At 37.5% G+C, this 25,864-nt stretch overlaps 1 protein-coding gene across 39 annotated transcripts in view; it reads right to left on the bottom strand.

Annotated features, from left to right (window-relative positions):
- Positions 1 to 2,092: 2,092 nt before the first annotated feature.
- NRCAM (neuronal cell adhesion molecule) overlaps positions 2,093 to 25,864 on the bottom strand; it is a 154,655-nt gene continuing 130,883 nt past the window's right edge. For 18 of the 39 annotated variants that reach the window (XM_039570603.1, XM_039570613.1, XM_039570618.1 and 15 more), the window contains 3 exons: positions 22,635 to 22,766; positions 20,374 to 20,452; positions 14,334 to 18,577 (listed from right to left, as the gene is read on the bottom strand). In XM_039570603.1, coding sequence (XP_039426537.1) covers positions 16,732 to 18,577; positions 20,374 to 20,452; positions 22,635 to 22,766 — 2,057 coding nt within the window. In that variant the 3' untranslated portion in view covers positions 14,334 to 16,731. Of the gene's footprint in view, positions 10,828 to 11,389; positions 11,448 to 14,333; positions 18,578 to 20,373; positions 20,453 to 22,634; positions 22,767 to 25,864 lie in introns of those variants that run through there. The other 21 variants (XM_039570621.1, XM_039570622.1, XM_039570623.1 and 18 more) reach the window with 3 other exon arrangements.

Here is a 25,864-nt window from a genome sequence, read left to right as displayed (position 1 = left end):
GAAAATCTGATTTTCTTTCCGTTAACTTCACTGCCATCTAAATTTCAATTTATCTTTAAGGTTATTACCGACAGGAAGTTACTTATTTTGAAGCTGATAACATACATGTCTGTAGTCTACCACTTGTGGTTTGACTATCCAAAACATAAGCAGTTTTCTCAGCTCAGAGGTTTTAGAGCAGTGTGAGTCTTCAAAAGGGACTGGATTCTGAGACAAAACTGTGCACCCAGATATTAGGTCCATTAACAACGAACTGCATTTCTAAATGGAGAGTGTGACTTATTCGATTATCCATTTAGTGAGAACATGGTTGCTGTATACCCTTTAGAATACAGTATTTAAATCAACTCAATTCTCCATGGATGTCTTATTAACTACTGTTTGGTAGAAGAGTGGCAATTACTTGGCTCTAAAATTCTTTTCTCTCCAACATTAAAACCTTAAAAAACATTTTAAGGCATCACACAAGTGTCCATGTGGCAGTGGGCAGGCAGTTTCCTTTTCAGCTTGGGCAGTCAGCCATTCATCTCCTGCTTTTTTTTTCAAGGTTAATGCTTCCTTCATCATGTCTTAGTGGCAATAAAGTTTTTCTAGGTGGATTTATTCTTTCCTATTCATAGAAAACAAATGTGAAGATCTTATAGATTAATTTCTTTCAAAGCTGCAGAAGTAAATACATCTGTGGCAGAAAAGTCTTGTCTGGGTCAGTTACACTTTTCTTCTCTCTGCCTTTTTTCTCTGATCTGTTTCTTACCTATTTCCTCACCATCCTCACCCCTCCTATTCTCTCTTCTTTGGCATTTACCCCTGAATTCTGTTGGGGTATTAATGCTCAAATCAATGTATCCATGAAATGTACCTTAAATCAGATACACCTACATCATATATACTGGCCACCCTATGTATTTGATATGTGCGTGTTCTCTGACCTGTGCACTTTGTCCTGTTCATTTTTGCTGTTAGTTCACGTCCTTAAAAACTAAAATGTTTTGAAAAACACGCTTTAAATAGATATCTTCAGTAGTGATGATTTCATGTGTCTCAAGCAAACAATGGAATTTAATTGCATATTATCTTAAGAAATAGATCATGCCACGTGAGAGAGAAAAGAAAGCAGCCTTGGAAAACTAACCCATCGTAAAACTCATCTGTGATCACAGAGCAAAAGCTGAGCACTGGAATAAAATATGCCAGCCACACAAGATCAGTTAGGACCTCCCTTTATACTGTCATTAGTTGGGGAGAGTCTTGAACCTCACAGAAGAGTGGAACTCTGGGATCTTGCTTTTTGGTAGGCATGGTCACTGCTCTGCTTGCAAAAGTACACATGCAGAGATGGGGCTTCTAAACCAACTATTTATTTTCTCAGAAAATATGATTGGGTAATTTTGGAGTGTTTTGTTTAAAGTAATTATTATTGAAGGGTCCCTTCCCTCTCTCCCCCACCTCCCTTTTCAGGGTGGCACAGTTGTCACAGGACCAGGGAAGTGCATCTATGTGCATGTCCTCAACTTAAAGAAGGTGTAGGATGAGTTGGTGGCCACAAGACCAAGGAGCACAGACCTGCTTTTGACAACCCTGTGTAGACCCCACTCTGAAGGGGATGAGCTGCCCCCACTGAGGCTCAGCCTGACCCTCCTTCCCCCTCCCCAAGTCTAAAGCTGTGGTAGTGGTACAGGATCGCATTCTTCTTGCAGCATGACTGTAGTACATCCTAACTGGCATACGGAACATGCTGAGACAGCACTGAAGGGAGCCACAGCTCACACAGTCCTGTCCCCATTGCCGACTGGGAGCAGGTACCTCTGAGACCCTACAGAGCCCTTGCAGAGCCCTTCAAGGCAGCCTGGTAATGAGCTGACAGCAGTGCTGTGGGGCTGGTTGGGGATCCAGAACTGAGCCTGGAGCAGGGATGCTTCTAATTAACAGTGGAGACAAATCCACTGAGGCCAGTGCAGAGTCAACAACACTCCACATGCATGTTTGCATGAGGGCTTAGCTTCAGTTGGTTGGTCTCATGCAGAATGATGCAAACTAACATGTTTCAAAGCTACTGGTTTCTCATTTGTCTTGAACGAGAGCAATACATGTGTTTCATATGTTAGCCTTTATTTTGTTACTTGAAGTAGCTGAACATTTAAAATTCAGTATCTGTGGTTTTTTATACCAATTCAAGTCTTACACAGAAAGCGTCTTTGACATTAAAATCTAAGTTACAGGGAAAGACAGTTGCTAAATGCAGGACTAGGTTGCACTGATTGTCACATCCAATTTTGGAGGAAGTCTTATGTTATACAACAATCTTTCTCTGAATGTCTTACCGAAAACCTCATCATCCAGTGATGAATAGATATAAATCACTCTTGAAACCTATCCTACTAGACGTATTAAAAAAAAAATGTCTGACACACAACCAAAACCAGAACTAAACCTGCAGGAAAGCTTTTGAGTGATAGTGAAATTTATCCTGTTTCTTCTCTTATCTTTTACATGGAACATCAAATTCCAGCCATTAAAATAGAAACTTTTATCTACAAGTAACAAGTATATTGCAGTGATTCTCTCCAAGCTTTTATGCATAGAATTAAAATGTACACCCTGAGAGCAAGTGTAATAAAAACATGGACTATGCTTCTGCAATGGGCCTGTTACATTATTTTTATTATGACAAATTCTTAGTGAACAACTGATAAGCAATAATCTCACCAAAATTAGCTACATAATTAAAGTGTTTAGCTTTTTCAATATTTTTAGTAGAATGTTTTTCAGTTGCAGGCTGAAATACATGATTTAGAAAAGAAAGACCACAGTTCTGATATATGACTATCTCCAACACATAAACTGGCTGTGGCTGTGATGTCCCTGCTGGAGGCTGAGGCTGCTGTCATTAGTGGAGAGACCCTGACATTCTATTAGACAGTTATTCACTAAAAAATATTCATTATATTCAAAGCTCTGCCTGAAGACCTGCCTAAAATGCCACAAGCAGTAGTCTCAGCTGGTATAAATGCATGCAGCTTTGACAGGGTGGAGACTGCCTGCTCCATCTGAAACATCTGTCCTGGGTTCCAGTTTTCAGCACCTCTGCTCTCACCACCAGCAAAAAGAAAAAACTTGCTAAATTTTCTTCATTGTTAATCATTAACCTGTGGCTGCATTCCCACTTCTAAAACAGCATGTACCTATTCGTTTGGTATGATGCTATTATACAGTGATTTTTTTATAGTAGTGTTTTGAAAGCTTCTGTTATTTTCTTAACACTTCAGGCTTTCTTATTTTATTCTACCACCTCGATCCATGCAACAAGTCTCCTGCTACAAAGCCATGCACACCCTGCAGATTCGTCCCCCTTCCACCCCCCACTGCCACCACAAGGATGGTCTGATGCCAATCCCAAAGCCTCTGTCCTCCTCACATGAATGGGCCCTGATGTGCTGAGCTGGTTCCCGCAGGCAGAGTCCCTCTGAAGATGATGCTGTCTGACAATGTGAATCAATTCTACATTTCTTTATCTCATTTCAGAGCAGCACGACTCCTGGGGCTGCGACACTGAAAACGTGCCGTGTGTTACCCATCCCAATCAAAACCCTTAATGGTGGTCACCGTTCTGGACACGCTTCCACAGGAGCGGCCTAAAGACTGTCAGAGCCGGGGGCGCGGAGCAGGCGCCGCGCTGAGCCCTGCTCCCGCCGCAGAGCAATCTGCTGCCTGATGAGATGTTCCCATCTTCATGCGTCAAGACCTTAAGCCTTTCTTCTTTGACACAGAGATTAAGGGCAATCCCGACAAATTCAAAAACAGATCAAGTGTAGTACTTCAGTGAGATGAACCACTGCCCTACAAATTGCCCAGCCAGGCTGGACTCCTGGACTTCTCATGGGAACCTGTCCCCTCTAGTTGCACAGGTTCGGCAGCACCAGACAGCACATCTCTCTTTTCTGAACCCATTGTGGCAGTGTCGGCTTCACATGAAGTACTAAATCAGAGCTAGCTGGCTACACACAACCAGGTCAACACCATTTTTTAAATCTTTACTACTGTACAGCTGCCAGGCACACATACCTACAGATGCATAGCTGGGAAATGACAGCCTAGCAAGACATTCATCTGGCTTCTGATCCTGCCTCCAAAAAGCCCTAGGGACAGGGCTATTTGGTGAGTTTCAGACCAAGCACCCCTGTCCCACAGTTCTTGCCAGTTTACTTTTCAAAACAGCAATTCTGTCCCAAATGTCCCTGCCATTTACAATCATGATAACAAGTGGTTGAATTAGAATAAGGTCACTATGGCACAGACAAACAGAATTAATGTGTTAGGCAAAACAAGTGAATTATTGTGAACCTGTGTCTTATTCTTTTTAACCACTATTTTATATTGCCTTTATATATAGAGATATACACGCACATTTTTATATATACACACACACACACATTTATATCCATTAACATGGAATGTGAACTTAAGATGCTTCAGGCTTCTGCTAACCAACAACTGAGACTTCCCTCTAGTGGCCAATTGTTATTTAAATGCTAGCGATTGAAATCTCATCTGCCTCTCATTTTAAAAAAGATAAATCAGTTTGTTTTAGAAAAATATGTATGACTTTCCCTTTTGATAAGGTTTATGGTCATTGCCTAATTGTAGTAGAACAGCACAGGCTGTTTTCTTATTAAAGCAAAACTTTGGAACTGAGCACCTGTAGTAAAAAGGACAAGAAGGAAAAACAATCTCAGCTAAATAGATGTTCTTGCTGGCTAATTGTTCAAGTTATATAATTATACCAAAAAATTGTGGTTATGTACTGCTAGAAAATTAAAGCTATAGTATTCACTTATAGGCAGGGTAGCCAGTTTTCTTGTGCTTCCTCATGCGGTATTTGTGCCTACAGGCCATCACATAGCCTAGCAAAGACCATTTTCCCTCTCCTTACTGGAAATCAAACTATTCCTGTCCATGTCAGCATTCTTTTATATTCATCTGTTCTCTGACTTGTCCAGAAACTGTTGCAATTAGCTGCCTTTTTATTTTTTCCTCTCTTTAGTTTTATTCTTGAATAATCTCTTCAAAAACATTAATTCTGGAATTCCATGTTTGGAGTCCTCATTGTGTAGGTTCTTCATCTACCGAACTGTTTGTATGGCTCCCTTGTATCTTCCTTATCTCAACAGCTAGGAAAATGCCCACTTTCCTCATATTGCTGGAACATCACTAGTCAAATTCCTAAGCAAAGGGAAAAGGGTCTCCAGCTTGCCTCATCCTATACCTGCATAAAGCAGGTGCTTTCCAGGAGATAGTTTTGGCTTGCTTCAAAAAGTAAGGAAATTAATGCAACTGCTTTGAGTGTTTGATTGTCCAGCTGGTTAGTACTTTTCCTATGCGAAACCTACAAACTTCCTGGCAATTTTCAATTGTTTGACAGACTTTTAAGATTGGTAAGTCTTTCTAAGTCTCTTGGAACAATAACCAGACAAATAATAATTTTTTAAAAATATCTGGAAGGAGAATGATGTCCTATTAATCTATTTTATGCTGTTTGTTACCAACAGATAGTCTGGTTTGCACCCAGCAGGCCGTGCTGCTCCACACTAGCAAGGGCTCCTGCTGCCTCTGCCATTTGGCTGTTTTTCTCTTTTCGCCCTTCAGGCCAGCTACCCTACTGGCTGTTTCTCAAGTCTTTCCAAGAAACCTCAAATATGATACCTTTGTTCTTTCATTTTCTCTGTCCCAACAGTTTCATTTCCACTACCCCTTCTTACCACACCTGACAGGCAAACTTTTCTTGCCAGCATGACCATAACTCTCTTTCACTACAGTGCATATACTGCAGAACATCTACTTGGAATATATCCTGAACACTGGAATTTAGAAAACTTAATTTGTCCCCTTAATCCTGTGAAGTCTTGAAGCCCTTTAGATCTTTGCAAACACAAGGCAGAGGAGTGGGCTGCTATCCTCTCTCAGGTAACATGTTGGGTTTCAAAGCCAAAGCATCCCTCTTCCAAGGTCTTTGGACATGGGAAATAGGGCAGCACCCCCTGGAAGATACATATCAAGTACAGTTTATTGTCAAAGGTAAATGTAGTTCATTCCTTAATGGAGCACTACTTTTAATTGGTAATTAAAAATAGTAATTTTAAAAAGTTTGGCACCAGACTTGGACTGTCTAAACTTTCCCTCTTTGAAAGCTCAGTTCTGAAACCCATATTTGTATAGCATGGTAGGCTGGGGATCAGGACCTCCTCATCACTTACATCCAAAATGCGATAGAAAGCCAGGCAGAATTAAATCTAAGCAGTGGCTCAGATTTTTGACATGATGCCGTGGGGGTTTTTTCAGCTGACAGGGAAACCACACTATCTTCTAAACTTCTTTATTTTAGTTGAGCACCTTAGGGCAAGGCAAAACAGGTCAAAAGGCTGACTGGGTCCTGGTGACAGGAGCTGTCTGCTGCCCTGCCTCTCTCCAATTTAAACATATGCAAACCCATTACTTGCCAGCTGGCTTCAAATTTATCCTGTGCAGCTTTCCCAGAGGGACAAAGCCAGTGCTGCCAAATTCACACTAGGGCAAACATCTTCAATCCCAAATGAAGAATCCATCCTTCAGGTATTGAACATGACCAAAATTTCTTTACCAGCTCATTTACATGTGAGCACAGTAAGGAACATCGTGTATATTTTTGCTGCCAAAATTCATGAGAACATAGGCATCACCATTTTCCTCCTTGCTAACAGTCACAATGGATCACATCTACTGTCTGTCATAGTCCTGCTGACATGTATTTATCTTGACAGTTTGGTCTAAAGTTTCCACTTCTCATGTACAAAGAGCAGCCAGAGATCCCTTCAGAGATTAAAACATGATGGCCAGTTGGGTTTATTTTCACCCTAGGGGTATCATTTGGGGGTAGATTCCTACAAGCAGCACATTCAGTTATTTCCATCTTCCCACAAAACCAGTTGCTGCTTCTGCCAGCTCTCTGAAATGTTCTTTCCTAAGGAAGATGAAGGAGGAAAAGAGAGAAAGAGCGGGACAGAAACATGGCAAAGGACAATTGCTTTTCAGAAATTATTGGAATCTCATCCTCTTTCTGATTTTCTCCCCAATTCTTTTTCAGAAAAGACACTTCCACATTGTAGATAGTATTTCTTCATATATAATTCCTAGGGCTTCTGTTTTAAAATGGACCAGACAGCATGAAAAGAGAATTTGGTTCCCAAAACTTTGGCCAATTTGCCTCTGCTACATGGAGCCATGAGGAAACTGTATTTTCCTAGGAACAATGTGAGAATAGATTACAAGAAAAGTTACCATTGGTGTATCCTCTTTAATTCCCTCAGGATTTATACAATCACTTCAGTGAGAATAAAGCCAAAAGCAAAGATATATCAGTAAAATGAAAATGCAGCAACTATACGTATTAGTACACTTTGGGGAAACATGCACAAGCAACATATGTGTGTCTCCAAAAATTGTTACTGTATGAAATCTTTCTTCCCAACTAAGCCTAGGGAACTCAGACCCCTCTTTTCAGGAAATATTCTTTAATTGAAACAGAAACAGCTGTATTTCATATCTCCCAGACAATTTACATTGCTGCAAAAATCAACATATACCTGTACAAAACCCAAGGCAGCCAATACCTGAAGATAGTGTGAAGATATTTGAAGATGGAAGTGCCAGAACTGAGTCTGTGCAGATGACAGGAGCTGAAATATCCAGGAGTTTCCAATTACACATGGAAAGGCTGACAGAATGGCTTCTGATTCAGTGATAAGATCCTTCTTTCAAGCATCATGCCCACACACCAACTTTTGGATGCATCTCCTGAAGCACCTGCATCTCTTGGAATCCATGGTTCTCCTGCAGTCTTCTATGCAGAACAGCTGCCCTTCTGCCAGTCTGTTTCCATTCATATACAGAATAGACAAGATATGAAAAGAGCATTGCAATGGATTTTGTGTACTGTAAAAGATTATATCTAAAAATTCCTCACTTCATATATATAATTTAAAAACAGATACCCATAAATTTGTATGTCAGACAATTCCTTTAGGACAAAAAATCCCTATCTGGGATCCTATCTGAGGGCTCTTAATTTCAAATCAACATTCTCACTTTCTCTTATTCACTCTTACAGGTATGGAACATGACTGTTTCAGGTTTTTTTTCTTTGCAGTAATATGACTAAATAAATAATAAAAACATCCATGGAAGTAAAATTCAAATAGTAAATTTCAATGGGAAATGGTCAGACAAATTTATATTTTTTCAAATGGTAGCATGTGAAGGTATGCAACTTCCTGTAAATAATTTGGTGGCAGTAATGGAAGTTCTGTAACATCATGGGAACAACCTCTGCCAGAGTTGTTTCATGCTGTTTTTCCCCTTTGAATCCTTAATTACAGGATGAATCCGATGTGATTTTTACTGCTAGTGTAAACAGAACAAACAGTGAAATTTTAAAACCACATTTATTTTTAATACAAAATCTGTTGCACTATTACAGAAGTGAGCCTGTATGTTTACCCCCACATGCACAGATAATTCAGCATCTACAATTAAATAAGAGTAAAATGGTATTTATTTTTTACCAAAACCACTGGCAAATCCTGTTAAGAAATGTTCTCTTTGTGCTTTGTAATCAATGTTCATATAATTCATTTCGGTTTCTATTAAAAAAACCTGATCAATGGAAAGCTCAAAGGTGCAAAAGAAGCTTATTACAGCTGGCTTACATTTGGGATTACTTCAGTTGTGCTTTACCTACAATATATACATGAAAGCTGCAAGGTGTTCTATGGGCTAATGTAGTGCACTGGCAAAAGCTCTGAATGGTTCAGCTGGAATCTGTAGTAAATGAGCAGAACAGTTCACTATTTTGTTTTCACAGCAAAAAAAAAAAAAAAAAATTAAAGTAGATGCTTTAAAATACCATGCACACCATTGGCTGTAGTACTTCTTACACAGTACAACATAAGCTTTCTTGGTTTATTTGTCTGGAACACCTAGAAGCATATAGCATCTACGCTTTAAGTGTATTTACAAATTCAACAAAATATCTACATATAAAAAGCTTACTTAAAATTAAACTTGATGCAAGTTATGAAAAACCAATTTATTGGCAAATGAAACTGAGCATTCCTTCAACCATAGGTTGCTATAAAAATTTATATTTGGAGGTAAACATTTGATTGATATAGTATGCGAGAAAATAATTTTTTAACCGATAAGGGTAATCCTTTACCAATAAACCGTATTAGCACTTGTCAGATGGAATGCTGTGGTTCTGAGTGATAACCCTCACACTGCTTCAGGCTGGAGATAATTACAAAGCTGCCACACTGATCAGGCTGGGACACAGAGGGAAATGCGCTCTCACTGATGGATTCAACTGGTTTGGGTTTTTAATGATTTATTTTACAAGAGCTTATACCTTGCTGTGTTAGTAAATAATTTAGCTCTGGTTGTATTTTGGGGTTTTTGTTTGTTTGTTTGTTTTCATTTTTAAGTATTCTAAGGCCATGAAAACATGTTGTGCTGTAACTATGTAGAAAGCTTTTTTTTTAAGGATAAAAATCATACTCTTCATTATGTAATTTGAAATACTTTGAATTTTTCATTTTTAGCACAACAGTTTCATAACACTTCTTTTTCATCACATTTTTCCTTTATTTGGCAATGACAATAGTCTGCTAATCACAGTTTACTGCACCAACTGATTTAGTAGTACAGCGCATCACAGAATGCATATTGTATAAAGGCACTGAATGTACTTTGCCCTGTGTTTTCTGGAATATTTTCTCTCATTTTTAAAGTTTTTCTTTTAGTGACTGTACAAATTCCAAAATGCATTGCAATGCGTATCTTTTATGCCCTAAAATCAATTCAATGTGTTTTGATGTAAAAATAGAACACTGTACTGCTGTAATACTTGATAGATTAAAAAGGCTATAAAGTAATAGGAGCAAAGAGCAGATAATAGGGTCTCATTAAGCATCAGCAAATGCAAGTGTCATAGTTAAATCATTTAGCAATTATATACTGTACATACTGTTCCTAACTGTCTTGCAAAAAGACATATGATAGCTAGACATTAAGTCACCAATTTCACAACAATGTCCACAAAGACATTGAAGTTCTATATAATACTACTATAACACTCTGACAATGAGAACGGAATTCATATCCAGGGATTCAGCTGAGGACTGCATAACAAATTGTCAAACCATGTTTTTATAGTGTACACAAGATTATCTGTGAATTGAGTAGGGTCTTTTTTTCCATGCATTATACTGTGTTTTCAACAGGAAACAAAATTACAAGTTGATGTTATTGTTTGTGTCAGTTCCTTTAAAAAAAAAGTAAAAATACCCAAGTTTTGAACAAAATTTGAATTTTCTATTTTGATCCACACTAACATACCACTTACTGTGTCATTATGCTGTGTAATGGTATTGACCTGCATATTCTCATAGCATTAACATCTGGTGGTGAGGAGCTCCGTTACCTGTGTGTTCATAGTATGAGAAGGAGGATGTACAAGTGCTTTAAACAAACTGAAGATACAAGGGGATCGAGTTCTGTGGTTACACAAATGAATTCATGGCATTTACAGGAGAAGGAGCCTCAGAGCTTTCATTTCCTTCTGCAGGTTCTTTCTCTTTTTTACCACTGTATTGTCCAATAAAGGAGCCATCCTCATTGAACTGACCATTTACACCTTCTCCATAGTCAACTAAACTATCATCACTGTCTTCTTTTTTCACAGTTCTGTCTGAAGGTGTCCGGCTTCCTTTTTTTAGAGGTTTATGGTCCTCTGCATCACTGGAGACACAAACAAACAAACATGGAATTAACTGATGTATTATTTATTAAGACAAAATCAGCTGTGCATGCAGAGTTTATGAAAAGCATGTGTGCAGCCCTATAATCCTTTAGTAAACCCACATCACATTGTAGAGACAAATCAATATGATGCAGTTCACATGAAAACATGGTGCAAGAATGGCTTAAACAGAGAATGTCGTCAGCGGAGGAAGGAGGAGTTGTGATTTTTTTTTTTTTCCCCATCGTGCATCACTTTTCAGTGGTAATACCTGGGCCCTTGGCTTGGAAGTCATTTAGATGCAACTGCAAGCATTAAGAAGTGGGTTGTAAAGTTATAAAAAAATAATTTGTTTGTTCTCCAAAGTAACAAGCTTATGATGTGCTGTGAAGTTAGTCTGTTAAACTTCTTAATTTCTTTGACTCCTTGAAAATGAATGAAGAATGAATTTGGTTAAATGAAATATACTGATTTTCTTTACTAGTATAAAGAAAATAAAAGTGCTGCATTTCAAATAATTTGTTACATAATGCAGGCCAGACTTGCAATTTTCAACCTTACCTTTCAAGAGACCTACATATTCCATTAAAAGGGTGCAGAAGAAACAAATGAAAATAGCCTAAGAAGAAAAGCAAAGTCCATATCCTGATAGTGATCAGTATTTTATCAATAATAAGTTGCTCTTAAAATTGTTACAATATTTACTGTATTACAGGTAAGAAACAATTTAGCTTATAGTAGCTAGAATTGAGGAGTTGAGGACATGCTTATTCTTTTTCATTTCTTATCAGATCCATCTCCCTCCCCTACTCCATGACAATGTTCTGACAATGATGATGGTGATTTGGAGGACAACAGAAAAAGGAAAGGAAGGAAAGGCCAGTAGAAGAGATCTCTGTAGCAAAGTGCTGTGGTCTTTCCTTTGTCAGTGGAAAAGCTGCAGCACCATCAGCATCCTCAAATAAATTTGCAGCTGTGGTAGGCTTGTATTTCATGAAATAGATATAGTTGGGCTCTTTTCAGAACCCTTTACACTGCACTTCAGTTTCAAGATGAAGATTTCAGCAGCAGCTCCAAAGCATTTTGAATTGAAACCCACTATTGCCAGCTGCACTTTTGGGTGCAATTATTTACCTTGTCTTAAACAGAACATGTGACCTCATTTGCATATAGGGTACAAAAAAAGGAAGTGGTTTGGGGTTTTTATTTAGATTCGCAGCTCATGGGAAATATAAAGAAACACATACAAAATATCAAAGAAACAAAATTACATTTTACGATTTCCAGAACACTAGGCTGAATATCTACTCAGCAAATTATTTTAACCCTCTAATTCCTAAAACCAAATATCTTAATTCTTCAAATAATGCATTTTTTTCTCCTAATTAAACCTTTGAACTCCCAGAGAAACCATATATATACAAATATATATATATAATATACATACATATATATATAACATAGGATGTACAAGGCCACACAGTTCATATAGGTAACCAACAAAAGCCCCGTTGAGAACCTATTGCTAGAAAACCACTACACCCATTTTCCATCAAGTTGTTTCTCCTCATCTCATCACCTTTTTTTTTTGTTTTTGAAGACACTAAGTTGTCACATTCTAAAAGAAGGACACCTCTAATATGCATATACTTACAGAAAAAGCACACCAGAGATTTTATCATTCTGCATACACACCCGGAAAAAAGTGGTAGGAATATCTCTCTTATTTATGTGTAAGAAAATCTTCATGCTCAAAGGACACCAAAGCAAAACCTCCGAATGTGACTGTATCAGGTTTGATGTTTTAGTTATTGCTGTGTACAAGGCATGAGGATAAATGTCTGTCATTGATCTGTGCTCATTGGTGCTGCAAACATACAGGCCAGTAACATTTAAAAGACTATACTCCAGAATTTCAAGAATCCAGCAGCAAAGTGAAAATGTTTGTAACACTGTGAACACAAGCAGATTACAGAGACATTGCTGAAGAGAGTTGATTTTGGAAGGACTCTGTATTTAAAAGGATGAAGATGGAATTGAGTATTTAATACTCATACACAGTGTAGTTTCTCCAATGCCACTATCAGGAGGAATTAAGAGTCATTAAAACAGGCTGTACTAGTCAAATGAAGACCAGGTCCTCCCTTTAAAATTATAAGCAGTCCTACTCTCAGTGAAGACCTGCTTTCTGGGTAAGACTGTTAAGGAGAGAACATATGGCATATGGTTTGTTGTTTAATTTTAGGAATAACTTCATAATTCCTTACAACATAAGATGCAGAAATGAAAATAAATTAAAATTGCAATGTTATCATATTTCAATTGGTCATGAATCTCTGTGCAAATATTCTAAAGTATGACCCTAGCCAGTGTAATTCACTAGGTTGGAATATACATAAATAAATAATACGCAATTACTGTATTAAAAATATCAACATTTTTGTGTTTAATCCTGTGAAAACTTGATTTTCCTTTACAATTTAGAAAAATCTGAGTATGGGAACTTCTTCCTTGTATTGCTCTTATGGTTTCCTTATTTATATTTTTGCAAACAAAGATTATGTGTAAGACAAACAATGAAGAAATACTTACACGGTTGCATTGTGTATACGATTTTTCTATATTTTAGTCAGGGTATGAATTCTACTATCTCTGTAATTAAAACCAAAAAAACCTGCAGATTTACCCAGGAGTGTATCTGCATGGAGGTGGGCACTGGTGTGAGAGTACAGTCACAGCAGATGCAAACATCAAAGCTGAACCCAGGGATTCCTTCACTTGTTGCACTATATAAGTCTAGAGAGATGTTCTGCCTGGACTCTGGCAGTGGAAAAACAAGTGGGATTATCCAAGGTGCTTTACACTCCTGGTGCAGAAAAAGGACACATATGCCATGGTACCATTTTTTCTGTATCAAACTGGATTTTGACTCATAGACGAACACAATGTTTTGGGTGGAAGAGAAAGAAACTGAGGAAGAAAGAGGAAAAAAACCAACAAATAGGAGAAGGAGAAAAAAGTGAACACATCAATGTTTTGTACAGCACTTTTGCTACCTTGAGAGTTCGAAACAGAGAAGGGGCTCTGGTGCTCTGGGGAAATGAATGTGTTATCTGTTGCCAAGAAGCAAACTGCAAAAGCTGCTGAATTGCATTAGGATGAGCTATAGAACACTTCAGGCTGTAGAATATATATTATATTGCCAAAACATGGTAAAGCATAAATTTTGACACCGCACCCACAAGGTTTGCCAAACTTGCTTACAACTGTTGAAAAAACTATTCCAAAATGCAAACAGGATAAATCTTAGCTTCTTTCAGTTTCTGTTTGTGGTTTTGCTTGCTGACTTTTATACTTACCTAGTGTAATACTCTGATATAAAAAATAAAGTGCAAATTGGGTTGACTAAAGTTACAGTGGGAAACCGAAGAAGTTTTTGAAAAGTGTCATTTATGCAGTGCATATAATTAATAGACAGAAAACAATACTAGGAGGGAACCAAACATGAGGTGAGAATGGGTATGAATTCTTTATTTAGAGCCATGGAAGTTAAGTATAGTCAAACTTCTACTATTTTTTGCTGTATAAATAAATTCCATACTAGTATCTTTTTAAGGATGAAAATTTCTGAATGAAGACTCATATGTACCAATCATTTTGAGAAGTACTTATATGTACCACATACACTTCTTTTCTTGCAAGAAAAGTATTTAATATTAAAGCATATTCTAAAGGTGTGATTTAAATATTATTCATTAATGATTACTATTATATGAATATATGGGTTTTTTTCTTCTTAGTTTAATGAAACACATCAAACTTGAAGCTAATTATTAAGAGATAAGAAGTAGGAAGGTTACAGTAACATTAGTGCAAATTACAAATTTATTTGTTTAAAAAAAGTAATTCCATTTCACAAGCTTATCAGTTATTGAAAGAAATATGTACCTTGAAATCTCCTTTCTTCTTTCAACTTTTCAATTTTTCTTCCTTAGAAACGGGTACATGCAGCAACCAGTCAGAATGGGGAAGACACTTTTACGGTGCCTCTGCAGTCCAGCAGGCAACTAGTTCCCAACTAAATTTTGCCACATTCACAGACATGCAAAAAGACTCAATATATGGTTAGCAATATACTACTTTTCCTTATAGCACAGCTGTCAGGTGAAAGGCAACATGAAACAAAGTAGGTAAAGCACTGTGGGCTATGAGACACAGAAAGTGGGTGCAGAAGATGAAAACTGTTGACAGTAAATTCCTTTTCTGTGACCTCACATCAGTAGCCCAGAAATGTTTAAGTAAAAGCAATTGGGTAAAGCCACAGAAGTACCTTCCACTGTAGCTTCCCTGCACACTCCAGGAGAATCTCTGTCCTTATACCTAACAGATTTCTGCTCACACTCCTAAGTTATTAGGACTGTGCAGGTGACAAATATCTTCCCTGCAAACTTATGAACTTGTATCAATCCAGACTTAAACCATTTTACTATTTCTTATTTAGCTAAGACTTAAGCACACCTATATTAGTCTTCTGAGTAGTTTCTCTTTAACATCTCTGTAATACTCAATCTTCAATCCTGGCAGAAGCTGGAAAAACTGGATGATTAAGCTCTGGCTTTAAAAACCAATGTGTTGAAAAAGTTGTTGTTAATCACACAAGTATTCAAGAATTAAGAATTGTCAAAGAAATTACATGTGTGTAAATTAGAATACAGTAAGGTCACTGCCAAATCCAACTGGACTATTCAGTTCTTCAGGAAGTCCATTGAGATAATCTCTTGTGCTGAAAGCAACCAAGCTTAGAATTACAGTGCTGAGGCACAAATCATGGCTAGGTCCCTGTGGAAACACACCTAAGCTGCAAGTTAAGTAACCACAAGAGAAAAAAACTACTGTTGTAGTTACAGACTACATTCTCATTGTTAATCAACCCAGAACAAGAAGGAAGAGTAATATATTATTTAGCAATCCCAGAACTCTCTGCCACAAAGTCTCTCATAGCCTAGAATTTTAGGAAAAATACTCTGTCAAAATATTGAAGAAAAGAGGCAAAATAATTCACCAAAATGTGCAAATATCCTGTGTTACCAAACTAGCAATCCTACTACTGTAGTTGCCTTGTCCTGTTTTATCTTCCTAAGAACATTCTGCAGACTGCTGGACTTTCATCCTTCCCTTGTACTTGCTTGCTTCCAGTCTTCCTACCCATGAACCCACGGGTCTGTAGCTGTTGTAATCTCTTAATTCCTCTCGATTTAGGGACCAGGAGGAAAATTTAGGCTGATTTATACACATACACTGACCTGAACATACAGCTGTGGTAGTTATTCTGTTTCTTGCAGGTTCTTGGTGTAGACAATGACTGTCCACAGCTTACTGTCTCAGCCTTCTACAACTCAGAAAACCACTGAGAATGCAGTGCAGATTGCTACAGAGGCACTGTTTTCCCTTATCATGTAAAACTGAAGGAATCCATCCACTCACAGGAACAACTGTCACTGAATCATTCCATGGTTCCTGAAACACTTGCATTTCTTCAAGCATTATTTCCTTCACTAGATCAGTATGGCAGAAAAATCTGATTTTGTCTAGTCCCACAGACCAGCCAGCTTTCCCGCAGAAAGTATTCTCTTAGTTGAAGTTGAGGAGTGCAAAACTTCAAACAAATCCAAGCCATCTCAAGACCACTGGGAAGCCCAGAAATGAAATGTGAAAAAACTCTCCCCTAAAATTGAGAGCTATGATTTCTCTAGAATGTCTTAATTTGTCATTAAGATTTAAGTAACTTCATAATTTAAATCTTGAAACAACTAATTTTCTAAGCACTGGGTTTATTTGTCCAGAAATACTGAAACATTTCACTCTTCTCAGCTCCTGAGAAACTAGGAAGCAAGTCTGTGTTCTTAAAAAGTTCCTCTTGATGGTCTGATATCTCTCTGAAAGTGAGATGTCTTTTCGTACTTGGCATGAAATGATTGTGAGACCTTATACTTTCCCTTCCCTCCTTTGAACTTTGGAGGAGAACGCAAGGAGCTCAGACACTTGTGAGGAGAACAGGAAGAGCTTCCAACAGAGCTCTTTTTTTTCATCTGACGTGAGGAGTGTTTGTGTTCTGAGAAATCCTTCATGATCTGAACTAAGGATTCACCGAACAGCTTGCCCCCTGTGTACGGTAAAGACAGCAGTTTACATTTTAGATCTTGCGATGAGCTCCAAGGACGCAGCCAGAGAGCTCTCCAGGCGACAGTGAGGCACGCCACATTCTTAACAGTGAGTGTCAGAGAATCCTCAGCTGCATCATGGATAAAATTAGCTGCAATTTTACACAGCCTGCGTTTCCTCTGCATGGCACCAGATGGGACCCATTTCTTTTTGAATCTCACTCGTTCTTCCTCTAACCATATTAGTAAAGCTTTAGAAGCGTAAGTGCAGTAGATAGATACTCCAAGCTGGGCTGCAACTAGCTTGAAAGATCTTTTAATTGCTTCCTCAATCTTTCTGTCAGTAGGATCTTTAGGGAGAGCATCCGTATTAGCAGGCACTGACAGTACAGAATCACCAGTAACCAGTGCTCTGTCTACCTCAGGCAAGGTCCCCCACAAAGCAACTTTATCCACTGGAAAAGGATAGAGCTTATGTAGGACTGCTGGGGCTTCATGCTTGGCTTCAGGATTACCCCAAATCCTGCAGACAAGATCTTCTACAGCTGAATGGATAGGAAGTGCATTATCTACCTTGCCTTCTTCAGAGGGGATAAGCAGTTCTTCTGAAGTGCATTCAGATTTGGAAGATTTTAGCATTAACACCCTCTTTATGTGTTCAAACAGGTAATTCTGATTCTCCATGTCAAATCTACGCAGAGGATCTGGTCCTTCTGGATCTTCCGTAGGGGACTCAGATGCCATCTCCCCATCTTCAGGGGCTGATTCAACCTCCAAGGCCTTGTCAGCCTCAGGTTTCCTCTTCACAGAAACTGTTTGATCTTTTAAACTGTCCATATGATCAGACTCAGAAGTCTGGGAACTTCTCCCAGATGCTTCTAAAGGAACCAGAGGAACTTCTGCAATTGGTACCCTGGGATGTTTTACTGAATGGGATCTAGCCTGTGCCACAGACGTTATGCTTTGTCTGGCTGCTGTCAAAGCATCCTTTAAGACAGTAGCCAGCTCAGGCAAGATTACAGATTTCATTAGTGAATTCTTTTCATATTCAGAGAAGTGAGTAGTAGTAGTAGTAGTAGGTCTCACCTTCCTGTGGCAGGAGCTCTGAGTGTCTTCTGAATCTGAGCTGCAGTCTGGGGTCTGGCTGCACCAGTGCTGGAGAGAAGAATGCTGCCTTGCCAGTGAGCCACCAATTGAGTTGCAGCTGAGGGGTTGCTGGAAAGGGGATGGCTGTCCTGCCTGAGAATCTGAGCCCTCCTCCGACCCCATTATCTGTTGCTCAGAAGCATGATGTCTAGAGCCATGCCTGTACTTCCATTCGTCTGACCTCTTTTCCTCTTGGCAGAGGGAAGCAGAGACAGAACTAACCCTTGTAAGCTCTGAAGACTGCCTAGCCCTCCTCCTGGTGTAGGAGGTCTCTGATCTGGTGCTGGAGTATTGATCCCCTGACCTTCTGAAGAAGTTGGATCTGTCAGATCTCACAGATTTTGCTTTGGTAAAGACAGGGTCTGCTTCAGGAGAATTGGCACAGCTACCTTTTCTTTTCTTTTCCTTGTCCAGTTTCTTTCCTGTCCAAGCAGACATGGACCTGAAGTGATGAAAAAAGTTCAAAATACTCGAATTCCTAGATCTTTCAAAAGTTACATTTTTTTTCAAGGGAAACCCTATACCCTTTTTCCTCAAAGAAGCACCGCATCATGTGAGGCAGACAAACTGGGAACTGAGTGACTGCAGTGATGCTGGGCTGCAGAGAGGATGGCAAGATATCTTCTGTAATCTGACTGGTTGCTGCTGCTGCCCTGTCTCTAAGAAAAAAAGAGGAAAGCCCAATATAGACTAATTACACAGAAATACATTTTAGAAAGGAGTTTTTGCAGGGTACATAGAATTAACTCTTTCATGTGAACAAGTCTGAAAGCTTGCAATGCATCTGCCCATATTCACCAGACATAAGTGAATAAATGCATTATAAAATAATTTAATAAAGCTGTAGATCATTCTTTAGATTAACTCAAGCCACTTAAATATGGAGACATAAATTCAAATCTTGCTACAGGTCACACATGAAAGCAGACTTGAATACTTATTCCAGGCCTGAGAAAACATGTACTGAGGTCATATCATTTGTACAATTCTGTACAAAGGTCAGTTTCTGCTGCTGAAAGTTCCAGCAAGAACTGTATCAAGAACGAGTGGAGCAAGTATGCATAAAGCAGTATGCAAACTAGACTTCCCAGGAAAACTTATACAGTACTTTTTTAACTCTGCTCCCAAAGATTGCTTCACACCTCCCCTTTTATCAGTCAAATTAGGTAATTCATACACACAGCTGTAATAAAATAATATTCTGAACTCATTAACCTAAGAACAGAGTTAAGAGAATTATTAAGAATTATTAAGAATAAACAGAAACTACTCTTTCGCATTCAGAACTGTACATCTTGTCCTGTCAGATCAAGATGTACATTTCCCTTCTATGAAGAAGCTATGGCAACAAAGTAGATCCTTCTTGAAAAAAACTGCTTTTTATATGTACATTTGTCAAATCTTTGAAATAATAAAGGACTTCTACACTGCTTTTGACACAGGAACGCACTATAGAGTCTATTATAGCAGCCATGTAAAATATAATCATATTGACCTATTTAGAAAATAATAACATTATTTCTTGTACTAATCAAAAAACAAACTGCTTATTTAGTAAGCTATATTCATAGCTGTTATATGAATAGATTTGCCAAGGTATGCTTTTGGTAATGCCAGATTTGGCTAGACTGCATTTACTATAAAGGAAGAGAGTCAGGAATAAGAGCTGTGTTGCATGCTTTGAAGCTGCTTGCTATATATCTTGTACTGAAATACATGAAAGGGAGATTTGCTTTCTTGTAGGACACTCCTTCACCTCTGTGTATAACATCACTTCTTTGTTATTGGATTAGATGTTAGTACTGGCAGCCATTTTAAATGCATTTGTTTTCCAGTCAACTTAACACCAGTTTGTCTTTATCAGGCTTCAGTTAGAAATTTTATTTTCAAAAATCATAACGCTCAACATAGTTCCCTAACTGAAAGGACACTGTATCTGGAATTTGAACTATCTGAAAGATGGCTTTGTAAATAAAGATTCCACACTTTGACTTTCAAACACATACAATTGTGTTTTAATCTGCTTTTCCCCTTGAATTAGCAAATGGCTTACACTTAGCTTGGATACTTTTTTTTTCTAATGGTGTGGTTGAAATGCTATTTTTAGTTCTACATAACAGTGGATACAGAATCTTTGACACGTAAAAAAAAGTTAGTCTTGAATTAATAAGTGTGATACTGTATACAGTAGATGTGTGACATGAACAGTGAACATGACAAACCACATAAGCTGCTCACCTGTATTCACCAAATGTTCCATCGTCTTCCTTCATAGGTTGTATTTCTGGATCAGCGTGTGCATCCTCCTTTTCCTTCACTAAAATATTTTAAATAGTAATTTTTATCATGAAACTGCAAGATGAGAAAGTCTCAGACCTTAATTTCTCAAACTGATCACATTTGGCAGGAACATGGTTTGAATAAAACCAATTTTTTTAAATGGGGCCTTAGGCTATTAATTTTTTTTTAAGAAAAAGATCTGTTAATTAGTTACAGAATTTTATTTTTGTTCAAGTAGAAATGACTATGTCATTTTGTATTACCAGAAATTTCTTTCTTTCATTTCTAGCACTGAAGAAATTAGTTCAAAATTTGTTTAAAATCCTACTAAAGTAACTTATTTACTTATATTATTAATACAGCTATTTTTTAACCAAATTTGAATAATTTAGTTCTACTTAACCATGCTCTCTATTTCTTCTTGATATTCTTTTCATACTGATTGATAAAACTGAATCAGATTCACTTTTGTTCACTCTCAGTTTGTACATTTTCTGCTTTAATTTCATGTAGTAAGAATCCGGAGAATTTAGATTTTTTTTTTCAGTATTAATAATTCTCAAAATACTAGGCATGGTTTGTTAATTTCTTCTTTTCTACAACATGATCAACCCCAACATAAAGGCACATACACTGGAACCTAAATTTAACACAATTGTATCTCTTGCACATTCTGGTTTTAGGCTTAATCCTTTTTCACTGGTGGGAATAAATCCAGGCATATAACTTGTCCCTAGAAAATAATAAATGTAGCACATTGATACAGAAACCCGCTAGCACCTGAGGGGTCAGACATTTACAGATTACATATAGTCCTGTAAATTAAGACTGTTGACAGGATAAAATAATATATTTGTGGTTCTTTCCTTTGCCTTTTCATTTCTGTTTTTCTGGCATCTATTCAAATCTTTCCCTTGTCTAGCAGATACAGTTATACAATCCAATACACAATATCTTGTCTTTTACTCTGGTAATTTCCACACTTAATTTGTACATCATTGTACATGCCATTATTTAAGAGGATATGAATCATTCCTGACAATATTTACTAAGTCCCTAATTGCAATAACACATATAACACCTTGAGATATATCAGGCTGCTATAACTTCATACTGAAGTAATTGGTTATTTTCGACAAACCACCGGCAAGCTCACGATGACATGCAAAAATTATAGTGAAAAGGAGTTCATAGCTTCGATTTTCATAGATTTCATAACTTCGTGCTTTCCATTTGTCACTACCTGTGGAACAGTACATTTGCAATGACACCAGAAATAAGAAGTCACTGCTCTAAACACCAGTTCATACTGATTCTGGAAATCTTACAAACAGTCCAGATCCACCTTTATACATGTGTGTGCATATGCATAGGTATCTGTGCATAAAAAAATGTATACTTTAAAACTAATAAGTTTTCTTCTGCAGAAGCAGAGAAAAGGACAGAATATCAGGGATCCACAAAGTAATGACAACCTTAGCATCCAACTTCCCTCTACACTTTCACTCAAAAACTCTGTTCCACCCTCTTCTAGATGGTGGTTCACTCCAAGTAAACATTGTGTAGTTCCAATTTTTAATAAAAAATTATAAAACATACTTGGACATTCCTAGACCTAATACCAAAAACACCCTTATTCTATTCACCTCTTCTTAGAAAAAAAAAAATTATAGAAAAACGCCCAGCCTACATGAAGGATGGTAACTTCAAACTTAGCTGCAAAAATGCAGAAGCTGAAGATGACACAGATTCTGGGAAAGAACTGAAGGTATTGGAAACAATATAACATATGAAGAGATTTGTCCTATGACATGCATTCCCCGAACTTTAAAAAACCAGTGGCTATGATTTGGACTTTCTGACCAAATAAATTCTAACGTAACTCATGTTAGTGAATTAAACCCATCTGCACTGGACTTCACAAAGTGGAATGTGCACTAGTGGTGATGTTTCAAACAAAGCTCAAACCTCTCTAGAGAGGTCATATAGTGATATGACCCTCTGGGAATGAAGAAGGTCCTGCTCTTATGCTGAAATAGATTGAAGTTTTCTACCAACAGGCAGATTGCTCCTGTCAGGTCCACCAAATTATAAGACTGATTTGCCATATTCACAGTGTAAATGTAAACCAGCAGCAAATGTAATTTTCCAGTAAACCTGGGATCTGTCTTAATGGGTTACCAACAGATGAATTTTACCATCCTTGTTAAATAGCATACCTGGATACTTGCCACCTTTATTCCTCCTTATGAAGCAAACAATCAGTAAAATCAAGATCAGAAGAGCAACAGCACACATAAGACCAATGAACCATCCTTGAGTAGCGATGTCTACCTGCCGGCTCGCCATTGCTAGAGATAAAAGAAGAAAAATTATGTTTTGCTGCATTTAAATGCTATGCTAATTCAGATAAATAATAGCCAATATACAGTTCATTAAAGAATAACATTCACTGTGAAAAAGAGATAGCATTAAGAAAAACAGTGATTCTGTATTTTGTGAAAATTTTCATTTTTCAAAATGTTTCCAAGTACATGTGCACAGAACTTACTTTTCAGTATATAAGAAGTCTGCTAACATTTAAGCTTAGCAACTACTTTGCAAAATCTACGCACATACTACATTGCTTTCCACAAACCTCAAAACTGTTCTCAACCATTTTGCATTAATTAAACTACTGAAATGAAGTTGCAAATTATAATTCACACAAACATGTCAGTTGCATTCTCAAAATGAACAAAAAGCCAATAATCATTAGCTAATGCATTCCCATCAGTCTGAAATGGGGAAACAGATGGGTCATTCAATGGCCCTAATACTCAATTTCGACTAAAAATCAACAATGAAGCATCCTTTAAAACCTTATTAAGCATCATGCTTTCTTTCTTTCCTCAAACCCATACCTCATCCTACAATTTATCATTATTGCCATGATTTAGCCTTAGTGAGGGCTAAACACAATGCCGTTAGGAAGCCTTTCCTTGGCACTGTTTCTCTCCAAATGCTGACTCCAGCTGGAAGATAATGTAAATAATAAGCAAACTACAGGCACTAATAAGGACAGGAATTATCTGTGTGGTCTAGGATCTGGATCTACTGGGCTCCAACACAGTAGGAGGATTATTCTGATGAAGCGTATTTTCTACTCCACTGTTGGAAACTCGCTACAGGCAACTGGACTTAGGATTTGCTGTTGGGAGAAAGTGGGAAGGGTGAGAGGAGTTCAGGATGCATGCTCCAGACGGAAGAAATTATGAAGTAAAGGAAGATGAACATCCATCCAAACCTATCTTATTCATTCTTCAGGTTCTTCTCCAGACCCAAAACCCAAGAGTATGAAACTCTATGAAGAGCTGCCCAATAGACAGCCCATGTCTCACTGTTGTTTTCTAGTTAAGGAGTCTGAGACAGGTACTTGGAAAAGCAGCTGTCAATGCTCCCACATTCCTGAGAGATTCTATGAAAACACAAAGTACTTCTGATGTCTGGATACAGTACCTCCATACAGAAGACCAATGTGTATTCCACTTTAGAAGTACTAGGCTAAAATGAACTCTTTTTTTAAATGCTTCTTTTTGGTCTTACTGGGCAAAGCTATGACTTGATTTTCATTTCAATAATTCAATGCATTAAAGTGCCTGGTTATTATGGAGATACAATCAGATTTCTCAGCCCTTTTTTATGTTTTCTGATTTTTAGAAACTGACTCTTATATGCACAATAATTTAAACTATTTTTGCATAAGTCTCTCCATGTTATACAAATATATCATTTATATACCTAGATATTTATACTTTTTATGCCACATATAAACATACATAAATACATATAAAAACATTTAAAAGTGGCAATTAAAAAAATTACAAAGGGAATCTTCCTCTGAACTACAAATCAAAATAAAAGGAAACTTTGTTTTCACATTAAGGTTAAAAGTATTTTGAAGTTTGCACATCTGCATTCATAATAAGGCATTAAATGTTGTATAATACATACTGTGACAAAATGCAAAAGCACAATTCACATTCAAATGTAGTAAGAAATAGCATTGAGCCAAACAACTCATGCATAAGAATATGCAAGATAGATGGGAAAGAGTAAAGGTGAAAACTTACTTTATGCAGTTTCCTGTATTATCTTACTGCATTTCCAGTAGGAAAGGGTTTCTAGATCTCTGTGCATCTTTTAAAATGGCACATTTCCTGCCTATGCTAACCAAATTACTTGCTTCAGGCAGAAAAACCTTGCATCTTGGTGAACCACTAATGCAGGAGTCAATGCAGAACACTGTACTGGGAATGCCCAAAAAGATAAACCCACAGACTGTGAAGATGCTCCATAGGAATACTTGTCAAAGAAAAAACTGTGGGAAAAGCCTCATATATGAAACATCAAAGTTTCATTCCTAATTAAGGACATATTCCAGTGTTTGCCTCTTTGTCCACTCCATCTTTCTGCAGTGTTTAAAAGCTTTGACCTAGGCTGAAGACAGTGTGACACGAGATTTTTCTGTAAGAAATAGGCTGTTTACAATTTCATGCTGAACATTGACACTTTCCATTACCAAGAGGCAGAAAGGAGTGTCTTTAAAGTCCCTTCTCCCTTAGGACTCAAGGGCATGAGTCAACATGACAGGGTAAGTACAGGAATCCTTATCTACTGGCTCAGTATTTTTTATGCAGAAAGATGCTTTTGGGAACGTTTCCATTCAGCTTGTTTTGAATTATATTACAGTCTTGATCTTTGTTTACTGCTCCTTTAGTCTTTGGATGTGTATTTACATAAAATTTTACAGGTAGGCTTTTGTACCACTAGCTGTTTCTGGCTCTGTGTTTAGACCATACATTTGCCTGGCACTGTTATTCAGCACCAAGTTCTCAAACCTTCCTGCAACATGATAAACTGTGAACAGAAATGGAACAAAACAAAGCAAAAAAAAGGATGATTTTAGAAAGTGCTCACTTTCAAACTGGCATACTGATTATCTACTTTGTTGCCTGATAATTATTACATAATGTTCAAATGTATTTTCATATTTAAATTACTTTCTTACAACATTCTGGAGTTGGTGGGGCCACTGCTATATAACTATGCACTGACCAAAATGGTTGGAATGAGCAGAAGTGGCTAATAAAGACAAAAATCATAACAGCTGATTGAGAACATGCTGATGACATGGCATGCAATGACAACAACATATTCAGCATAACATCAAACAAACTTCCAATAGAACCTTTCCTCTGAGTGAAATTGGCAGGCTTTGCTGACTTGCGTATGAAGAAATAGGACTGCGATATGAACATAAGGAACTTAAACAGCCTTACTGATTCCCAGGATGTACGTGTGACATCAAAATCCATATAAAACCAGTATATGGCAGGAAAAGAAAGATTTACAAGTAGGAATGTCTTAACAGTGGTATAAATAGATTATATGAAACATCAAATTGAAT

Source organism: Corvus cornix, chromosome 1A, assembly GCF_000738735.6.
Source record: "Corvus cornix cornix isolate S_Up_H32 chromosome 1A, ASM73873v5, whole genome shotgun sequence".
Classification (NCBI taxonomy): domain Eukaryota; kingdom Metazoa; phylum Chordata; class Aves; order Passeriformes; family Corvidae; genus Corvus; species Corvus cornix.
Note: the sequence above shows the minus strand (reverse complement) of the source record. Positions and strands in the feature narration are given on the sequence as shown.